The sequence below is a fragment of the Cydia strobilella genome, chromosome 12 (assembly GCF_947568885.1).
Source record: "Cydia strobilella chromosome 12, ilCydStro3.1, whole genome shotgun sequence".
NCBI classification, from domain to species: domain Eukaryota; kingdom Metazoa; phylum Arthropoda; class Insecta; order Lepidoptera; family Tortricidae; genus Cydia; species Cydia strobilella.
Window position 1 is genome coordinate 5897989 of NC_086052.1, and position 23305 is coordinate 5921293.

The 23305-nt window shown below is 36.9% G+C and overlaps 3 protein-coding genes across 3 annotated transcripts in view; 1 reads left to right on the forward strand and 2 right to left on the reverse strand.

Annotated features, from left to right (window-relative positions):
* Positions 1-187: 187 nt before the first annotated feature.
* Positions 188-8012, reverse strand: LOC134745987 (uncharacterized). The gene is made up of 5 exons (XM_063680152.1): positions 7801-8012; positions 6074-6243; positions 5397-5539; positions 961-1142; positions 188-611 (listed from the first exon to the last, which is right to left on the reverse strand). Exons 1-5 carry the CDS (start codon positions 7911-7913, stop codon positions 236-238), a joined length of 984 nt encoding a protein of 327 aa, XP_063536222.1. The 5' UTR covers positions 7914-8012; the 3' UTR covers positions 188-235.
* Positions 8013-8344: 332 nt separating this feature from the next.
* LOC134745993 (endothelial differentiation-related factor 1 homolog) lies at positions 8345-8985 on the forward strand. The gene has a single exon (XM_063680158.1). The coding sequence runs from the start codon at positions 8479-8481 to the stop codon at positions 8920-8922; it is 444 nt and encodes a 147-aa protein (XP_063536228.1). The 5' UTR covers positions 8345-8478; the 3' UTR covers positions 8923-8985.
* An 8168-nt stretch (positions 8986-17153) lies between these two features.
* The window catches only part of LOC134745994 (metabotropic glutamate receptor 2-like), a 254614-nt gene continuing 248462 nt past the window's right edge, over positions 17154-23305 (reverse strand). Inside the window, exons 15-17 of the mRNA XM_063680159.1 lie at positions 19796-19947; positions 18625-18736; positions 17154-17434 (exon numbers count right to left, since the gene is read on the reverse strand). Of these exons, the coding sequence (XP_063536229.1) occupies positions 17277-17434; positions 18625-18736; positions 19796-19947 (422 nt within the window). The 3' untranslated portion in view covers positions 17154-17276. The remainder of the gene's footprint in view (positions 17435-18624; positions 18737-19795; positions 19948-23305) is intronic.

A 23305-nucleotide genomic window follows, 5' to 3' on the forward strand; every position in this document is an offset into this window, starting at 1 on the left:
TCAATTTTCCAACTTTTTGCAATAATCTTAAAGTCAATATTACAGTAAGCAATTAAGAGATTGGGGTATCTTAAATATCAACTTTATTTGCTTAGATTTAAGATAGAAAATCAAATGGATTAAAACCATCTGTCAAGCAGTTTTAAATGAAACAACAGGGCTATGTTACAAGATTTTTTAATATAACATTATTATTTTTACATTTATTATGTGACCGTAAAAAAGAGCTTACATATCAAAATAATAACGCGTTAAATAATTCATCATCACATTTAAAATTAAACAAATTACCCAACAACCAAAGCACAGACTTCACAACATCATCACTCATCGTTAACGCTTTCTTTAAAACATCTACTTTCACAGCAAAATGACTCGCAATTACACTATAAATAAGATCATTAATTGTTATATTAGCTAACGTCCGAACTGCGTATATAAATGAATCTGTTTCCATCGAACTAGTGTGTTCTAGAACCTTCAGTAGTAATTGTTCGTTGATTAGAACGTTGAAATCGTCGCGGCATGATAGTATGAAGAGTAGTTGAAGCGATGAATGTGTGAAGCGGGTGTGAGAGAGAGCCTGGACTATGGGTAGCGCGTGCTCTTTCCTGGAATATTAGAATTTTGGTTTAAATACCTAAATAGTTTTTTAAACTGGTGACTACAATTGAGATGGAGTAATCTTGAACATTTATATGTATATAGAAACTGAAAGTTAGATTCCTTACGTGCTAATAAGAAGCAAAACAAGTTTTAACACCCCAGCAGCACAACCAAATTATCCACGTATAATATTCATCATAAGTTGTCAAGTCGTTGACGTGGCTGTCGTGGGACGTCATTAGCGCCGGGAGCGCGGCCGCTGCTCTTTGAGATATGAGCACCGCCGCTGCGCCCGCGCACCGGCCGGCGCAGTTACCCAGTGCCCGTGCGCCGGTTGCCTGATGACCAAATTACCTGAAATTGTCGCCCGCCTGGCAAGCAAGATGCGCGAGCGCCGTGGCCGCGGCGTCGCTGACGTGACTGTCGTGTGACGTCACTAGCGCCGGCAGCGCGGCCGCCGCGCCCTGTGACACGAGCACCGCCGCTGCGCCCGCGCACCCGCCGGCGCAGTTACCCAGCGCCCGCGCGCAGGTCGCCTGATGACCAAATAACACTAAGATGAAAACATATATTTCAATTGTTTTCCTTCTTTTTTCCAATAGGGGATATTACTGAAATGTTCTGCCACCAGAGTGCAGCACTAGCCTTTTTAGTGAACCATAGAGTAACTTATACATACTGTACCTTTAACAGGTTTTTGACAAGTTTTCAGAGATAATAAGATTTTCGGTTTGTTCACAGAGGATCAACCGGGAAACGCAAGTCCAAAATTTCGCTATCTGCCTCTTTATCGCTCGAATATGCAAGAGTGACAGAGATGTTAGATATAACGAAATTTCGATTTTCTTGTTTTGCGATAGACCCTCAGAATGTGGTAGTGGCGCCACCTATACAGAGTTTCGCGTAATATTCCCTATTATTTTTAATTTGAGTGGTTAAAACATTTAATAAGGAAAAATGGAAAACTTCACCGCAGCTATGCGTCGCTATGCGCCTCCCACGACTTATTGTAAACAAAAAGGAAGGAATGAAAAGATTCGCGCGCCTCTGTCGCTCAGTTGGTTAAGAGCGATCGGACCGGTGTACGAAAAGGTTGCAAGTCCAAGTCTTGCCTGAAGCGGTGAATTTTTCCATTAATATAAGCTCGCAGACTAATAGTCATACTTGTTATGGCCATTTTTTGCCCGGATGCTGCACTTCATGATAAAAGCAAACCGCTTTGCACAGTGCTAGTAGGGACCAAACTGAGTGATTAGACCCGCAGCAGCGCAAGTTTCACCCCTTAGGAACAGAGATGGCGCCACTTCTTTAAAAAATATTTCAAAAAATTCTACAAGCTAAACCAATGAACCGATTTAAATGTTTAATATCTCAAATGAAAGCTCATTATATAAATTACTTTAAAAAAAATACTAAAAAAATATATACTGATTACTTTCGACAAAAAACGGCATCTTAAGTTTTTTTTTTTACTCGATTGATAGTTTTTACTTGGTTTCTCAAAAAAAATGTATGGATCATGAATAGCTTAATGCATGTATATATTATTGAATAAATAACAAGTATTATAAAAAAAACCCGACACCGATACCTCTCATTCTTCACGAAATATAAAAGTTTGAATGTGAGTGTAAATTTCTTAAAAATATATTTCAAAAAATTCTACAAGCTTAACTATTTGACCGATTTCAATGTTTAATATCTCAAATAAAAGCTCATTATATACATTACTTATAAAAAATACTCATAAAACATATACTGAACCCTTTTGGCAAAAAACGGCATCTTAAGTTTTTTTTCTTACTCGATTGATAGTTTTTACTTGATTTCTTAAAAAAAATATTATGGAACATGAATAGTTTAATAAATATATATATAGTACTGAGTATATAAAAGTATTACAAAAAAACCTGACACCGATACCTTTCATTCTTCACGAAATATTTAAGTTCAATTATGCACGTTCTTACAAATAAATCCTTTAAAAGAAATCTTCAACCGCAGTAAGTGCACTGATTTTAATATGAAATGTGTCATATGAAAAGAAATCACCCAATTTATTTTAATAAATAAAAAATTTATTAATAAAAACTGAATAAAGTTTTTTCAGGGTGGTGAATTACAAAAAAAATATAACAAATCTAAAATTAGGAATTATTTTTATTTAAAGTGACTACATTTGTAAACAAAAAACTTTAATGTGCTCTTCGGGTTCATATTTATTTATTGCAACCATGGTTTTATAGGTATTACAAATTCTTGGTAGTTCCACATGGACCCCGTGGGGGCATACCAATATTACATGCATACTTAGGATCTAATCTTAAATCTATGTGTATAATATAAAAGTAGGTCAATTTAGTAGTTTTTATACATATAAGCCGAATTGAATCAGATAATTGTCAGTGTATTAAATACAAAAATAAACGGGCAACTAATTATTTTAGGTGATATGGTTCACCGGTAGATGTAAAACTGAAAAAGAAAAGTCGTTTTGAAGTACTCGTACCATTAAAATACTACAAAATCACTGATCATACATGAACTGGTTGCTGTAGATTACTGTTGAATTATTTTTGTGCCTAGTTGATAACCATTAAACCTATAATTTTGTGCCAGACCTATAATTAGTGGTCAGCATGCAAAATAACCCTGGATTGAAAATTACATTAAATTACTTTTGATTTGTACAGCCACATTTGCATGATTTACACTGGGCTGTGCATGGCCAGCTGACGCGACGACACCCACAATGCATAGTTTCGCAGCCAGATTTGCAGCCACAATGGTCCAAGAGGCTTAATTGAGACCAAATAACTAGTGGCAGGGTTGGCAGGTTCTAATTTCTCGGCCAAATCGGATTTGTTCCCTGAACGACGCCCTCCATTGACTGACAACGAAGGTGGACAAATTTGGTTTTCGTACTGGAAGAATTCGTTCAGATCAAGCTGCCTTTCTCTGGCCACTATAAAAAGACGGGAAAATAGGAGTATGTCAACTTTTAAGTTTTTGATTTTGTCAGTTGTCAGGTGTGTAACTACATATTTTAATTTTAGTATAAAGTTACCCTAGATTTGTGTTATTGTTTGGCCAAACGGAACACATAAACGTAAATGAAGTTCACAAATATTTGATTGCTTCAAAAAACGAGCTTGTGACAAGCCTGCCACCTACATCAGCTGCTCTCTATAAACATGCACTTCGAGCGGGCCATATATGGGGAAACGCTATGAAACCAGAAGTTTCCATATCATGTCCATCTTCTTGGGGATGGACTGAGGAAAAAGAGAGTTGGACTCCGGAATGGTCGGCAGTTACAGCGATTTGGTCGCAATTAAGCCTCTTGGACCATTGTGGCTGCAAATCTGGCTGCGAAACTATGCGTTGTGAGTGTCGTCGCGTCAGCTTACCATGCACAGCCCAGTGTAAATCATGCAAAGGTGGCTGTACAAATCAAAAGTAAGTTAATGTAATTTTCAATCCAGAGTTATTTTGCATGCTGACCACTGATTACAGGTCTGGCACAAAATTATAGGTTTAATGGTAATCAACTAGGCACAAAAATAATTCAACAGTAAATCTACAGGCACAAAAATTATCCAACAGTAATCTACAGCAACCAGTTCATGTATGATCGGTGATTTTGTAGTATTGAAATGGTACGAGTACTTCTCAAAACGACTTTTTTTTCAGTTCTACATTTACCGGTGAACCCGAAGAGGACATTTAAGTTTTTTGTTTACAAATGTAGTCACTTTAAATAAAAATAATTCCTAATTTTAGATTTGTTATATTTTTTTGTAATTCAGCAGCAGGAAAAAACTTTATTCAGTTTTTATTTATTAATTTTTTTATTTATTAAAATAAATTGGGTGATTTCTTTTCATATGACACATTTCATATTAAAATCAGTGCACTTACTGCGGTTGAAGATTTCTTTTAAAGAATTTATTTGTAAGAACGTGCATAATTGAACTTAAATATTTCGCGAAGAATGAAAGGTATCAGTGTCGGGTTTTTTTGTAATACTTTTATATACTCAGTACTATATATATATTTATTAAACTATTCGTTCCATATTTTTTTTTATGAAATCAAGTAAAAACTATCAATCGAGTAAGAAAAAAAACTTAAGATGCCGTTTTTTGCCAATAGTATTCAGTATATGTTTTTTGAATATCTTTTTATAAGTAGTATATATAATGAGCTTTTATTTGAGATATTAAACATTAAAATCGGTCGAATAGTTTAGCTTGTAGAATTATTTGGAATATATCTTGAAGAAATTTACACTCACATGCAAACTTTCATATTTCAAGAAGTATGAGAGATATCGGTGTCGGGTTTTTTTTATAATACTTGTTATTTATTCAGTAATATATACATGCATTAAACTATTCATATTCCATACAATTTTTTTGAGAAATCAAGTAAAAACTATCAATCGAGTAAAAAAACAAACTTAAAATTCCCGTTTTTATCAAAAGTATTGAGTATATATTTTTTGAGTATTTTTTTTAAAGTAATGTATATAATGCGCTTTCATTTGAGATATTAAACATTTAAATCGGTTCATTGGTTTAGCTTGTAGAATTTTTTGAAATATTTTTTAAAGAAGTGGCGCCATCTCTGTTCCTAAGGGGTGAAACTGCCGCTGCTGCAGGTCAAATCGCTCAGTTTGGTCCCTACTATCACTGTGCAGAGCGGCTTGCTTTTATCATGAAGTGCAGCATTTTGTTCATAACAAGTATGACTATAAAAAATATTAAACGATTTGTCTAAATGATTACCGCCATTTCGCTATGCAAGCTGGAAAGTGCAGCAATCAGGTAAGTTCCTACAGCTTGTGCTATTGCAGTGCAAGCGCGGGCATCTCCTAGCGATAAGTTACATATGCAGCCTGCTGCATGCAGTGCTCGCTGAGCATCGTGACCTGGTAACAAAAGTAATAGAATTAAATAAAAAAACTACTTTCGATAATACGTTTGTATAGAACTATGGAGATAGATAGTTTCCGTTTCCATAATATAAATTTCCATTAAGAGACCACGGCAAGCTCGGCCAAATTTCACCTTCCCATACAAACGGAGTTTCATTCTCATTTTAAAACTATGTGATGGATTGTAATGAAACTTTGAACATACAATGACATGAGGTATATCTAGGTCTGTAATTAGTTTTTATAGTTCTAGTATATAAAACAAATGAAATAGAGTTAAAACAAGTTTTGTATGAAATACTTAAATTTGCTGTATTTTTTTACTATTGTATCTGAAGCTACATAAACTAATATACCTTTTATCCTATTGTAAGAAGTACAAAGTTTCAGAGCAATTTAAAATGAGAGCGTAACTACTGACTGTAAGGAGAACCGAGCATGCAAGGGACTTTTAATTTTCCCATAATTTCTAAAAACATTTTTCACTGTTACAGAGTTAACCTAAAATGAAAAAAATGGAAGAGTTACCAGTCAGTTCCCTCACCAGACCCCGAAGAGCCCCCTGTTTACTCAGGACCACCTCAACATGCTTCAGGTCATCCAGAAGACTGTTCTTCAGTGTTCTGAGATCTGCTGCGCTCACAGCAGTCTTGCCCTTTAACCTTGTCGCTATGTCAGCAACAACTGTTGGTGTTACACTGAAAATGTAAAATTTTGTTTATAAATGTTATGCTAGAAAATACAATTTCATATTATGAATGAATGATCGTTTATTTGCATTAAACAAGAGTATGTATATGTTATATATTAAAATGTGGGTAGATTTGAAGATCTGCGTTAACCCAATACGTAACGTTACGTTAATAGTATGGCAGTACCATTGGTTATTCTGTGACCCAACCAACCAACATACGTAATATCACAGAATAACTAATAGTACTACTGTGGTAATATTCTGGCGACGTCATTTAATTCAGGATTTACTAACTAACTTAACTATGTACAAGATATAAACCTAAACTTGCAGGCTATGATTATTCATGCAATTATCTACATAATTAATATTCAATTAGATTTTAGATTAAATTATTGAATACTTAAAATAACAATTTTCAATTAAATTGTTTAATAATCTTTTTTCAAACATCAGATCTGTACGTGCAATTATTTTGCGTGACATCAGTTATCAAGCTATAAAATTTATGGATAACATTATATCTAAGTACCTTAGGTAATATTTTTATTCCATTAATATTAACAAATAGACATGTTTCTAATTTGGAGATAACTTCCAATTAAGTATGAAAATAGGCTGTGACAGACAGACAGATAGACAGATGCATGAGTGATCCTATAAGGGTTCCGTTTTTTTCCTTTTGAGGTACGGGACCCTGAAAAAGCAACCCTAATATTAGTAATTTTTTCCATAGTTATCCTATGAGGGTCAGTCTAGTTTTTAAAGTTAAAAATGACAAGATTGATTTCAATTGGAGTAAGTAAACTTAAAAAAAAATTGAAAAGCAATAAAAAAATATTTTATCTACTACAAGAGAAACTAATAAATAAAGTTACAAATAAATAAACACTTGACTTTAACTCAGCGATAGTAACCTTTTTTTTATGAGGGCTACAAAAATGGTTTTGCATTTATTTATAGCTCCACGGTGCGGGATTAAAAATTATTTGCTAACTTGACATTCGGACATGGCACCTGGCGGGCTACGGGTTACGTAAAACAGCCCAGCAGGCCGCAGGTTGAGTATGGCCACAGAATAAGTAATAGTATTATGTACCTATGGCTGCTATAACTAGAGTAAAACTTCTTACTTACAAAGTTAATCTGAAAAAGCTTTGGCTTTCCCACGAACTGTGATTTGGTTGAGTGCTAATATATATATTTTATTTATATATTATATATATATATATATATATATTTATTTATTTATTTAATATTTATTTAGTACTATATATTTATGTATGCTAGTAAATATTTATTTTATTGCATAATGCTATTGATGTATTTTAGTTATTCGTAGACGTTAATATTGTAGTTTTCCTTTTTAAATATTATTGTACGTTCTGTAAGTTTGTCTATCTATCTAATTCGAATTTTCCACTCATTTACTCTAAGGTTAGCTGGAAGAAATCCCTTATAGGGATAAGCTCGCCTTTGTACCTAAATTTATATGAATTTCATGTTAACAATTTTGTTTTGTACAATAAAGTGATTTACTACTACTACTACTACTACTTACTTTTCACTGACGATGTGACGACGGCTATCGGTTTCATCATCTCTTTGGGTTCTTCGGCTCACTGTTAAGGCAGCACGTGAGCCTTCTCGGATCACGTCCACCGGCTCCTCCATAATAAGTAATACAAATTCTTCCGTGTCGTCATACAAATTAATTCAACAAGTTTCAATTTTGTTCTTACAAATTACAATTCACACATTTCACAGGTCCAATTGACATTCAATCTGACGTTGACAGTCTATACATAGCAGCCGTTCTGTAACTTAAACAAGTTTCGTGACTGATTTCTTTTTACGTCTATTAATATTTAATATCAACGTAATGTAATGTAACTAAATGTAAATAGTTTTCTGGTTGTAAATTTCGTTGCATGAACATAAAAAAAACGGCCAAGTGCGAGTCGAACTCGCACGAAGGGTTCCGTGCCATAGTACCATTACGCAAAAAACGGTAAAAAAACCGTGCGATAATCTGCGTTTTTATGGGTAAATTTGATAGCTTCTGAGCGCACCTGTATTTGTCATTCTAGATCTGACAGCCGTTGATGTCATCACATGTGAAGTTTATTACGTCTTACGATTTCGGCATTTTCGGATTAAAATTAGAATCTCAACGTGACAAGTGTGACAACAGTTTCATCAGTTCGTGCATACTGATATTCACCAAAAGCGGGTAAACATGTCTGAATCTGACTGGGATACAGTTACTATCCTTCGCAAGAAGCCTCTGAAGGCATCTGCAATGAAAACCGAGCAGGCTGTGAATGCCGCACGCCGTCAAGGTCTACCCGTCGACACCCAACAAAAATACGGAGCAGGAACTAATAAGCAGCATGGCACCACGAAAAATACGGCGAAACTCGATAGAGAAACGGAAGAGTTAAAACACGAAAAGATGCCACTGGACCTTGGCAAGCTTATCATGCAGGGAAGACAGGCAAAGGGCATGAGCCAGAAAGACTTAGCCACGAAGATATGCGAGAAACCACAGATTGTAAACGACTACGAAGCCGGTCGCGGTATCCCCAACAACATGGTTATTGGGAAGATTGAAAGGGCAATTGGAATAAAACTTCGCGGAAAGGAGCGCGGGCAGCCGCTGCAGCCTCCTGGAAAGCAATAAGGATTGGGAGGCGAAGACTGTACTCACATTGTTGGTTGCATAAATTTTTATTTCTAACTCATATTGCTATTGTGTTTCAATTTCTATCTTAAAAACAACTTGTATGTTGTAAGTAAGCATTTATTTTTCTTACATAATAAAGAGTGATGTGATGATCAGGAAAATCTCTTCACCACCTCTTATGAATGCAATTGCGTAGGAAAGGTGTAATAACTTTCACAAATGTAGGTAACTTATACATCCTCATGAGTAGCAGGTTGGCGGCGGGACAAACAATTGTTAATGAAGTCAGTTACATATATAATTCATTCAGTTAAAGTTACCAGTATCATTCCAATAGGTAGGTCCACACTGAAATAAGCCTTGTGAGTATGATGCAGCTCAGTCTGAGTAGACAAGCCTCACCCAAGACAACTACATGTGTGGCCCTAATGCCTCAGTCATGTGTACTGTAAGACAGCGACTCAACAGGCGGGAGGATGTGACCGGTCACTCAATTTTGTTGTAAGTTGTTGCTCTGGTTAAGATGAAAATTGATATCTGAACACCCGAGAGGACCTTTATTATGAAACTGAGGCAAAAATAAGAAAACCGGCCAAGTGCGAGTCGGACTTGCGCATGAAGGGTCCGTACCATTACACAAAAAACAGCAAAAAAAATCACGTTTGTTGTATGGGAGCCCCACTTAAATATTTATTTTATTATGTTTTTAGTATTTGTTGTTATAGGGGAAACAGAAATACATCATCTGTGAAAATTTCAACTGTTTAGCTATCACGGTTCATGAGATACAGCCTGGTGACAGACGGAGTCTTAGTAATAGGATCCCGTTTTTACCCTTTGGATACGGAATCCTAAAAACAACACATTTTTCGGTCAGCTACCACTACTTGAAACTGTCAACCTTAGCAGTACCGTTTTAAAAAAGTAACTTAAATGTCCTTTATTCGTTACTGTTGGATAACTTTTTATTTTAGGTTTCCGGTCTTTTGCCGTTTTATTCGGGTACCGTTACTGTTGGATACCTTTATTTTAGTTTACTGGTCCTTTGCCGTTTGATTAGCCCACCCCCACCCAGCAATCATTAGGGTTCCATATGAAAGAGTAAAGTAAGTATTATACAATGGAACCCTAATAATTATTGCTTGCTGGGTGATATGACATTTAACCTTTTGGATGCCAATGACGGCTATATCGGCAGCGTAGATCCAACACCAAAGACCGATTAATCCGTCACAGACCACAGAGCAACATAGACCTTCGTGCATTCGCATAAAGTTCAATTTCAGTTTTGACTTCGGTGGCGTGGCGCCCGAGTTAGTTAAAGTAGTTACACACACAGTTCACCTTTGTTATGCTGAGGGCCTACCGCGAACCACGTTCGACGTGTTGCCTCTCTGTCGCACTAGTAAATTCGTACGTAAGTATGACAGGGAGGCAACACGTCGAACGTGGTTCGCGGTAGGCCCACTGGAACGGCAGTCCGCGTCAGAAGGTAATGAAATCGAACTAATTTAAATGAATTAAAATTCAATAGTCACTGGTCACTGCACAGATCAATACGCAACACATATTCATTTCGGGCAAAAAGGAAAAATCATGGGTTAATTAAATTCGTCTACATTATCTGTGGTAACTAAAAATACTTACCCCACCATTTTGTTTATGGATTATTTATGGGCAACTTATGGGAGTTATGGGTTCACATCATAAGGCCCAAAATACAGTTGTAAGTTTTACTTACGTAAGTAGGGACAAAGCTATTTGTTAGAATGAGATAATGATATTCATCTCTCATTCTGTAGTATAGCTGTGTCCCTACTTACGTAAGTAAAACTTACAAGTTATTATAGGCCTTAAAGGTAAAGGCAAAAAGGAAGGTTTGTGTAATGGGCTTTACAAACCTCACCGAAATCGCATGCGATAGATCAGTAAATTTTATTCAATAAATGTCAGTATAATAATAAAAAAATACAATAACACATTAAGACTAAACTTAAGCCTAGTCAAAAAGTCCCCTCCCCCGAGTTGTCCCTGGCGCAAAGGTGCCCATCACACTAGCCGCGTTACCACGTTGAATTGCGATGGACAACCTTTGCACCAGGTACGAACCCGGGCGGGCGTCAGACCCCTTCTCCCTAATGCGACGTCCTACTTCCCTAATAAAGGCAATAGCCTCTGTCCCCCAGCACCCAGTAGTCTCAAACGCCAGGGGTACAAAATAATAGCTAACTGCCAGGTTCGCGTACTTATCCCGCTTTTTGATCGCGGCAAAATCTGCCGCGGCTCCAGCTGTCCGCACAGTTCGGCCGAGGTGTGAGGCCGCGAAGGTGCTGGCGCACGTGGCGTCCCACAGCAGGCACTTACCCCTCTGCCACGGCACCAAAGTCAAGCCGTCCGGTCTTTTGCCATCGGTGCGGCAGAGGCCCGGAGGCTCCAGGACACAGGGGATGTTGGCGGATAAGAGCGTGGTGACGCGGAAACCTCCCCGAACAACGACAACAACTTAAAGCGTGATGGCCATTCGCCTCCACCATGTAGCCGCAGATGCATTTATGAGGTACACAAACATCGCAGCCCAGGCGGAGAGCTACTGCCACCCGCAATGAGTCGTTGTCTAGGAGTGTTCCCAGATGAGGAGCAGGCAAAGTTTGCAACCACGCTCCGGCCTCGGCTCTTGACACCGACTTCAACCTAGCCAAATTCACCCCCGTGGCCACACCCACAAGCCCTGCAAGAGCGTCCTTGGCTCCTACATCGTCCCAAACGCGCTGTTCGCGTGGAGCCTCGGGCAGCGACGCAGTTGGGTAACGAGCCGTCCACCTTGCCAGTGCATCCTCCACAAATGGAATGGTAACCCTATCTCCGTGTCAATTTAAAATTTTAGAGACCAGGTCACCAACCCCATGTGCCGACGCTAAGAAGGCTGGCAGGGCCACATCCCCCGCACACCGCAAACCGAGACCGCCGTGACGTATCGGCAAAGACGCTTGGATCCATTGCTCATCCGAAAAAGACACATTCACAATAGTCTCTGCCGTATCCCTCTAAGCGCCGTCAAACGAAGCCTGAGTGGTTCTCAACAGGTACGTAAGTTTTGGAACCGCAAAACACATGCGTAGAAGCGTCAAGGAAACATGGGCATTTATATATTTAAGGCGTGCGATAGATTGTATTAGGTATAGTCTGCCAAACAACTTTATCAGTAGAAAAAGGCGATGGCACGATAACCCTTTGTGCCTACATTTTTTAATTTGCCGCTTTTTTCTACTGACGGAAATTGCTTGACAGACCTCAATACTCGGTGAAGTATTGAAAATCGCAAAGAATTGCAATGATTGCAACTATCAGTGACGTCTGTAGAGCCCTTAAGGGAAATTTCGGTAATGAAAACAAACACGAAAACATCAACGCCCTTTATTTTCTTAAATTATCGTATTCGATATCTTGCATATACAAGTTGAGCTAAAGACAGTAGTAACTAAGTTACATAACAAATAACTAGGGAACATCTTAAATATAGTGCCGTTTAAGGGATGTACAGTCTGAGCAATTTCCATGGGCGAATTCAATTATTAGGTACAGGAGTATTTATCTGCTAATACGCGAAAACTGGAAAATTAATTTTACGTCATGAAAGTTTTATCGAAATCATTAGTTGTTTTCGAGAACTGATTTAAAAATGTATAATATATAAAATTTACAGTAATTTAGCCGTGAAATGCACTGCGAGTAAATGTGAAGTCAATATATGTGCCGATTAATTTAAGTTTTAAAAGTTCGACTACCGCCCCAAGATGACACTCGTTCGCAGATAAATGAAACGAAACGCTGTCTCTATCGCGCTAATATGGAAGTGTGATAGAGCGACAATAGCGCTTCACGTTTTCTGCAAACGATTGTCATTGTCACCTTGGGTATGCCCTTAGAGGGTCTACTGCAAAAATCGAAACTTCGTTCTGGTTCCCAGGTAGCAGTGACGTCAGCGACGTCAAATTGACGTAATAATGAAATAATTATGGCGTCATACTGACGACGCTGACGTCATAATGACGTATAAATACTGATAGGGTTTCTATCACTTGCATATTCGAGCGATAGAGAAGCAGATAACGAAATTTCGATTTTCGCGATAAACTCCTAGATTCAGGAACTTTGAAGATAGTCACAGCTTTTAGAAAGTGCCCCTCGGGTCAGATAGATGGCGTTAAATTAAACTTTATGAGAGCATTTCGTCTGCATTTTCATGGTTTTTATGTCTAATTGTATTCTTTGCGGTTCACACACTGACGAAGTTGATATTCGTTATATAGTTGGTCAAGCAAATCTTGTCAGTAAATAAGAACAACAAAAACTAATTTCATCCCCTTCTTCTGGGCGCCAGCACCAGTGCAAGACAAAGACAGTATGACTCTCTCCGTCTACGTCCGAAATGAGACAGTCCCTTTATGGAAAAATGCACTTAGTGCCTACTGTCCTGGCTCAGAGCTCAACTTATATATACGAATGTATCTATTATTTATTTATAATATATACCTACCTAACATAGGTTTTGAATAATACACTTAATTTTGGTAAACGGTAGCTTAGACAATTATATACAATTATCACTATTTGTCTTTGTGAATACAAGTATATTTACAATTGGTTTATGTATTAAACATAGTATTTAATTTACAAGATTTGTTACACTTAATAAATGTGATATGATATAAAAACTGTACATTCATAATAATATTCGTTAAATATTTGAATGATTTAAATATGGAAGCGTTTCTTTTATATACATTATAAAAATTACAATAATATATTTCGTATAGGTATTACTTATTATTATTAATATAAACTGTAGAAAGATCCTTTAGGCATTTTTTTTATAACTAGCTACTTGTCCGCGACTTCATCTGCGTGGAATGATGATGATGATGATTGATAAAAACTGCCATATCGCCGCTATACTTACTCAACCTCGTATCTGCAACACTCATTTGATGACAAAAACACCCGTATTCCGAATGAAAGAAAAGCGACATTTCCGTCAAATGATTGTTACAGATATGAGGTTGAGTAAGTATAGCGACGATATGTCCTTCCCCGGGCTTAAAACTATATCCGCACCAATCTTCATTTAAGCGTGAAGAGGTAACAGAAAGACAGACTTACTTTGATATTTTATGTATTATTTAGTAGGGATAAGAAACGTACAAGAATTCGAAGGAATTGAAGTTTAAACTACGAAGGTAAAGATGGTAGGTATAGATTTATAGGAGTATATGTCAAATTATAATATTTTTCACATAAATTGGGTACGGTGACAGCTGTCATCTCCATACAATTTGTAACTTTAAAAATGTATTCAGTTGTCACCGCGTACCCAAGCTATGTGAAAAATACAGATAAAATAAATTGTAACATTTTGGAGCGTAGTCAATCGAAAATAAAATATTCATTATATATTTTGTGTTCGCAACTGTCACTCAGATACATTTTAAAAGTTTTTGATTAGCGTTCACGATTACGAGGAAAGTGGGCGACCGTTTCGAAATACAAACGTAGCTTAATCCCAATTTTTACACAATTTGATGTAGATGAAACACAGCACGCCCTTTCGTTTGACTTTGTTCGATTACTTAATTATTACCTATACCTATGTATAGGTTCGACTTTCAATATGAAAAACTGTTAATCTACATCGCGTCTCTAATCATCAATGGCGTTAAAAACCTGAATTAGCTATGAATCATTTGTCTTTATCTGTCATTTTGACTTATATATTTGTAAGAAAGGGATAAAATATAATGTAACTAAATCAGGCCCGTAAAGTTTTATGAATAAGGGGGTAAGTAAAGTGGAAAGATAAGTCGGACCCTGGAGGGAAACTACCTTAAATCCTTAAGCTGGCTCATTTTACTTAAAGGAGACATTCCTTTATTTTTAAAAAGAAACAAAACTGCATTCAAAGATTTTCTAAAACTCGCTTGCCTCGCCCGGGACTCGAACCAACTAAAATAAAAATAAAAAAACTTCCTATTTTATTATACTAATCGATAGTATTATTATTCAGGATAAAATCGAGGCAGGCGAATTAGTATGCAGATTAACAGTCTTCATTAAAGGTCTTTGATGAAAATTAAAAGAACTTTACAGAAGTTCTCATTTATTAACTCAAGGTTCCTTCCGTTTAAAAAACTGGTTCCAGCTTTCAACAAAAATTTTAGAAGGTATTTTTACAAATCTTAAATGTGCAAAACTTGAATAGGAGCACTTTTTTCTTTACAACACACACAAGCTTTAGATCTAGGTAAGATTTTGTTATTGTTAAGTACCTACCTACTTAAGTGCCCGATTTTTTAAGGAATGAACACTAAATTTAATAGAACATAAAAGTAACACAACCATACCTACTGATATGAATCTGAGAAGTAATTTGGCAGCCAGCGTATTTATTAATGATTCTTACTTAACTAAAAAAAACACGTTGCTGTTTTTGTAATAACGAATCGAGCCTATAATTTTAGGGATTTTGACTAAAACGTGAATGCTGCACACATAAAAACTATTTTTCACCTCAGCAGCTCGAACAAGCCTACTTTGGTCACTCCCTGGAGTGAGGAAAGTGCGACTTTCCTCACTCCAGGGAGTGAAACAATGTAGCTTTTTAATTTAGTGAAGTCCATGAACTTCATACTTTTATTACATTTTTTTTTATGGTACGGTACGGTACGGTACGGTACGGTACGGTGTACGGTACGGTACGGTCCGGTCCGGTCCGGTCTCGTATTGTATCGTATCGTATCGTACATATTATAATACTTTTTTTTCTGTTTATTCTGTGTAATTAGAAATACATTTTAACCTTCAATATGTTCTCACTACTGAGGTGAAAAATTATGTGTGCAACACGAGAGCAAAGTTATTTTACATCTCGTGTTTTTGAGTCCCTCGCTACGCTCAAGATTCTACCTTAGAATCACTCGCTTCGCTCGTGATTCAATTATAGAATCTTTCGCTTTCTCGGGACTCAAAATAAACACTCGCAAGAAAAACTAACTTTCCTCTCTTGTTGCACAAATAACTATTTAAAAGTATCGCCATACAGCGAGGAAATACGGCCAGTCGTCCCCCGGGGCACCTTGCCCGTTGACGGCGATCTGGGCCAAATTTTTTATGTGTAGGTTTTTTTTATATTTAAATTGTAGGTTATTGTTTGTTTATTTCGTTGTCTTTATGAATAAATATTTTTAAAATATTTTTTTGCTGAATATAATTAAACGGAATAAAAATGGTTTTCTTCCAATTATTTTTTTGTAGAAGAAAAATCTAGACCATGTTTTTTTAGGTATCTTTTTTTTTACCTTTTTAGGCATTTCAAGAAAAATCAAATTTCTGTCAATAACCATCCAAAGACACAACTAGTTATAAATCTCAATTTGGCTATTTTTAGACAATACACTCCGATTGGCTCTACAGCGGAAGAGTAGGTATATTATGTAGGTAGATAGACGATTGAAATTAATAATTATACATATGAGATGGAATGGTCCGAAGTTCTTTAAAAAGTTACCTAATATAGTAGGTACTTTTTTATAATCATGGTAATTAATTATAGCTGGCCGGGTAGCACTGTCGCATTTTTATCGCCTGTCACCATGCCTGTCACGTTCTTACAAGTATGTAAGTGAAAGGCATAGTGACAAGCGATAAAAATGGAACAATGCTGCTACCGCTGGTCCAGGTGTGGTCAGTAGGTACTTACAATTGTTTTTTTAGGAGCTAATGCCTTGCTATGCATAGTCGAAGCACTACTGAAGCTACACTCAAAACCAATCATAATGAAAACCTGAGATTAGTTTGATATGTGTGTCCGATGTGATTGTTAATCGGCCGTACCACGGTCACATTTTTATCACCTGTCACCGTGTCTGTCACGTTCTAACAAGTATGTAAGTGCAAAAGTGACAGGCATAGTGACAAGCGATAAAAAGGGAACCATGCTGCCACCACAGTAAAACTTTCCTAAGCAAGGTTCAGAACTGGCGTTATTCATAAACGCGTTACAAGCTTCAATTAGTCTTAATCATTTGTCTTAATCTATCATTTTAACTTATGTACCTATTTGTAAGAAAGGGATAAAATATAAATTAACTAATTGAGTCTTGTAAAGTTTTATGAATAAGGGAAAAACAATGTATATTTTAACTGAAGTATTAGATTGTAAGATATAAAAAAAACATAAAAATTTATACAACAACCGGTGTCCGTGTCCTGCCCTTGCAAGAACACGATCTCCTCTTTAAAACATCGTTATTATTTACTCTAGGGTACTCGTTCAATGATTTCGTGGACTCTCGTTGCTATAACGCCTCTGGCTTGTTATTGATTATCTTGACGTTGCTAATTTTATCTTCTTTCTCTTTCTGTTCTTTGTCGACTAGTTGGCACGATTGACCGTTGGCGAGCTTGGTGAAGTCTGCTGGTTCCGTCTGGGTTTCTTTGTTTGCACATATTGTTCCTGCAATGTGAAAAATAAACACTTAACTATTTACCTCACTGTTTTAAAATGTCTCTTTTGTTTTTTATTTATTAGTGCAATAAAAATCCTGGAATCTTTAGTGCCTGACTCACTTCATTATTTATTTTTCTTCGGTCATTGGTCAAAAACACTGTACTGTGCCAATTTTATGTGGTAAATATCTATGAAGGTACCACTGCATATTAAATTCGGAGCATTTTATTTGACCAAAGATAGATATAACTCCGTAATAAGATGGATACAGTGTAAGGAAAAAACGTGCCTCGAAAACCACGAAAATTTTATTCTCGATCAGATGGCGCCTTTGGCCTACTCTCGTATAGAGGGCGTTGACGGTTTCGATTGTTATTTATAATTTTAACGCATATCAGTGAAAGAACATGGGTCAAAATCATATAAAAATAATTGATGCAAATAAAAAAATCATTTATCCATATTTAAATACATTTTATCGTATTTTTATAAATCTTCATTTTTAGTTTTATATAAAGTATGTCGATAGATGGCAGTGAATTTACTGTGGTTACAAAATTTACTATGACTACCGCGCGCTCTATCTTATTATATCCTCTTTGATTTGACTAAGTAAAATTGAGGCGACAGAGCGGCACTTCATTTAACGTTAACACCAAGGTACCTGTAATATATTGGTTATTGTATGCGAACAATCCCAGTACATAGGTAGTAGGTAGGTAGATCGTGTTATAGCTATAGATTTATAGAACGCTTCCGAACGTATCCACCTGCCGGCTGAGCACGGTCGCATTGTTATCGCCTGTCAGCATGCCTGTCACGTTCTAACAAGTATGTAAGTGCCAAAGTGACAGGCCTGTCATTATAGGCGATAAAAATGCAACCATGCTGCCATCGATGTACTGACCAATATTAGACCACGTCCGTTTTGCCTCAAGCCAGCAACAGCAACACGAGATGTACTCGCTGGAAGCTTTTTATTATAATAATAATATTTTAAGTGTTTCTCCAACTGGAGTATAATTAAAACACCAAAAACTACATGGCGCAGTCGGTAGGTTTTTGGTGACGGAATGATTAAACGCTCATCGCTCAGTGGCTGAATGTTTAGTACCTATCATTGACAGTTCAGTGACAGTCTTAGAGTCCTTCAAACATTCGACTTCGTTATTTCCGAAAACACAGGTTACACTTACGCTTGCTCGCAGAGCGGGGCACGGGGTGCGCGGGCACCGGTTTTCTGCTGTAGCGCACCGGCATGATGCTCTGGCGCACGTTGCGCTCGGGCCGGATCAGGATTATGTATAACTGGAACACACAATATAAAATCAGTGAGTCTTTAAATCTTAGCAAGTGTTATGCGTTAGTGTATTGGACAAGCCTACACTTATGTACAACGACAAAACGACGGAAAACTAGCTCGAGAAAAAAGTTAAAAAACTCTTCTGATAACTTAAAGTTGTTATGCTATTTATACTGTCTTTATTACTGCCAAACTCTCTACAGCAGCAGTCTGTGGACCAACTATATCCAAAAAGCGTATAATACCCTTCGCATATTGTACAATAACCTGTTCCGGGCGATGGTGGGGCTTCCTCGATACTGCAGCGCGTCAGGCATGTTTGCCGACGCGCACACTGATGACTTTTATGCGCTCATGCGCAATAAAGTCGCATCGGTCATCAGACGGGTTAGGGGAAGCCCCAACAGTCTCCTGCAGGTCGTGGCCGGGAGGCAGGACAGCGCCGTGCTCGGCAGGTTCAACGAGCTGCATGCTCCGAGTGTGCGTGAGCCTCGGTGAACCGCGCGCCACGGCTCTGTTATGCAGGGCTTTTAACCTTTGTTATTGTTATTAAGTAATACTAACTCATTTTAATTGTAGTATCTTAGTTTTTTAGTATTTAGTATTAATAATTTTAGTTTTAATCTTTAGTTAAGAACTTACTAACAATGCTATGATGGACCTATGAGTTGTTTGAAAAGAAACGCATTTTATTTTATTATTTTATCCTTATTAGATCCGGGTGCTTCCAGCGAAGGTCAGAGTTACAGGCAAGCAAACGCGTTATAAAATCAATCAAAGATGTGCAATTTTATGGAGCTCTGGGTTTGGTATTTCTAGTATTACGGCTAATTCTGTATTTAGTTTGAATGTTATATCGGGGACTTATATAGGTACGCTAATTCGTTTCGTGCAAGAGTAGTAGGTAAGACGTATAAAAGGGCTGAGTTTATTATTATTGGGAATAATTTATACCTAAAAACAATTACAAGTTGTTCTTCGATGTCTTTGACAAAGAATGAAAGAATTCTTATAATAAATTTGATAAGCAAAGGAAGGTACATCGTAATGTGCGGTGGTCGTACCTTAGGTGAAAACAGGCAGACGAGGGTGACGCTGGCACTAAGCGATATAGTGACAGCCATGCTGGTGACTCGCAGGGGCACGTGGCTCGCGGTGCCGAAGTAGAGCGGCACGAAGGCTAGCCAGATCACGCATGTCGTGTACATGGTGAACCCTGGAACAAAATGGTTTTTATTATAACGGCGAAAAAATATATAGTTTTAGGCCCCAATTTTCATTCGTATCTATCGTTAGATTACGAAATTATGCATTTCAGTCCAACACCAGTCAGAAGAATTTTTCTATCACTTCCTTCATTCTACGTTCTGTTCTGTGCTAGGCAACCGTTGTTCTACGTATATACCGATGTATTCTTATTGTGATTTGGGGCATCGGTGCTGGTAAAATGTGTAAGGTATAGTTCTCCTACGGAAGAGTACAGGTAACTCAAACTGTACCATCCGTAGTGGTCACTACTCAAATTGTATAACTCAGTTATTCCTTATTGTACGCAGAGGCTTGTGTATCGTGAGGGTATGGAATGCTACGAGTGGTGTGCGTCATGTGCATGTGCAAGTGTTTCAAATAAATAAATACCTATCTGGGGAGTCTGGGTTTAAGATTCGTATAGACAGATATTAATGCTATCTACATTGTCCCATGAATCGCAGTTTCAGGTTGTGAGAGCAGAGATCGAATCTCGATCATCTAGATGAGCCGAGTGTAATTATGAACTTGCCATCGAATAGTCCTAGTAGTCTCGCCGTTGCCTTATTCTCGAATTTGCATTTGATGTATCCAATTGGACCCCCTTTGTTATTTGACATAATTATTGAGTCATAATAATGTAATGATTGTCATATTATCTTTAGTCATAATTCTGAAACCGTTAACTTTTCAGGATTTTAATCAGGTTATCATATAGATAGGTTAGGTTAACTAGGTTAGGTTAGGTTTGTTTTATGGCAATCCTGAAAAGTTACGCGTTTCTGAGAAAAACCAAATTAAGACTAAAGAAAATGTGGACAAACAATACATTACTTATGACTTAAAACTATATGGGAAACAATAGAGACCTATTACTTACATTGATATCATTTTTTTTAAACGATTGCGCTTCTCGCTCTATGAGTAATCACAATTATATGTGTGCGAGTGAACCGCATACTCGTAGATCTGATATTGAATTGATATTGTGTTGGTGTTGAATATTTATCATAGAATGCGGGCCCAATTAGAACGGTCGCCCGGCGAGCTAAATAGCTTTGTTCGGCATGGCTTTTGCTTCGACTACGTATTTGATTGTCTATGTGCTCAATATGTACCTAATTATATTATGTTGTGCGTACAAGGTATTTCACAAACGGGTACCTTTTTAATAGTTAAACTTCATATAATAGTTTACATAATGAGAATTTACCTACTTAAATGATTTTCACAAGTAAATGTCGAAATCTAATACTTATCAGAGCCTAGTTACTAATCTCTATAGATTCTAAAGCATAATGAATTTGATAAGCGACGACCCACCAGTCGTGCTCATTGTTCGACAGCATTGTGTGGGACAATGCGATGTTGACACGGGGGTGGGTCGCGGCACTGATGTGATTAGACAATGCGAGGTGTTGACATGCGGGGTCTGATTGAGTTGGGTTGGGAGTAATTAAGGCTTGAGGAACCGACGATTCTGATGTTGAAACTTATTGTACTTTTAAATACCTAAATATACAGACTATAGAATGAATCAAAAAATGTTCATTCCTTTGACTGGGATGGCGCGAGTTCAAAGTAATGTGAAAGTCAAAGTAAAAAGACTGTACAGGTGGTCCTTTACAATACCTACCTACCTACATCATGCTACATCTATGTCGTCTAGAGCGAGTTATTTTATTTCCATATTTTGTCCTGAGCAACTCGTAATGGGAATTTAATGACACTATGTTGAAAGACGGTTTGAACAGAGATCAGCAGAAGCTACATTTTCGGTTTAAAATGCGCCTACTTTACCTGTCAATATTTCAGTTGAAATAAAATTTGGCGAGCGTTTTTCCGAATGAAGATAAAGACGATTTATATTAAATGTTCAGATCAAAACGCCTAAATTAGCAATTATTTTTAATTGGAATTTTTAAATCTATCTATTGTCAAACCGTGGCACATTTTTTGGCCTTACATTATCGTATTTTAAAGTTTTTTCACTAAGGAACTAATGCTGCGGCGGTATCATGGTCGCATTTATATCACTTGTCATGTCATGCGTCACTTTCGCACTTACATACTTGTTAGAACGTGACAGGCATTATGACAGTATAGATGATAAAAACCGACTATCCTAGCTCTACTGGGATCAACTTCTTTTTGCTTAGACTACGTAAACGAAATTACAACGTCACCTGTCAGACCGGTTAGTTTACCAAAGAGCGCAAAAAAAAGAAAAACTAGCTAGAGTTAGATAACTAGAGTTAGCAATAGCAAGCAATAAACAATTTTAAGTTGGGCTAAAAGTTTTAACTGTATATCACAAAAACTCTAAATAATAAGATTATTTTGTTACCTGCAATTTTATTAGCAGAAAAAACCCTTCATTTTTCAACAGCACAAAAGAAATTGGCTAAATTCCTGTACCATAAGTTAAGAATACTTTAGCTGCCTCACTATGATACAATATTTTACATTTATCTTCTTGCCTACTCTATATTGTAATATCATTAATTTGTGGTGGGCCTTTGTATGAAAAATGTAAACAATGAATAATAAATAGTTCGGTTTGAGCCACCATAGACCACTCCATGTCTGCTCCAATTATTTCGTCTAAAGTAATCAATCATTTCCGGTCACGCCTTTGTTGTTCCAATAACCGCCGACTCAATCAATATTGCGCATCCCAATTTGTAAAATTGACACGAAAAGTTATATTGTATCCACCTCGGTTTCGATAAACCATAGAAAAAAGAATATAAAGACTTTCAAAGTGGAGTTATTATTTGCTACGAAAAATTGCACTGCCGCTACAACTGCTACAAGCCAACATCTGCCATAGAAAATTTATCAAAGCATTTGTCAATCCAGTTGTCGATAAGTTTTGCGCTGTACAGACTACAGAGCCATCTTGTCGTGCTGTCAAAAACTGACCTACAATAAATTATTCAATTTTGTTCGTCTTGCTTTTCTTTCGTCTATGTTGAAACCACCAATCAATAGTCAGCTGAAATATGAGTAATTGTGACATCCGTTCATAAATCGGGAACATTCTGTTTATTTGTAGATGGTTTGGTTGGACAATTATTGTGCTCATACATAGTGGGAAAATTATTTGTAAATATTGTTCGAACCACAGTCGACATGCAACGTGAGGGGTGTTTTGTTTGCTAGTCATTATTTTGGTACATTAAAATTGTTGTACAGTATGCAAACGAAGGCCATTGATAGAGGACTTTAAATGCTATTATCGATTTGACCTACATATATTTATGTTCAGTGAAAATGAATGGCTTTAAAAGTGGAAAAAATACTGCCTTGGGTGAGACTTGAAC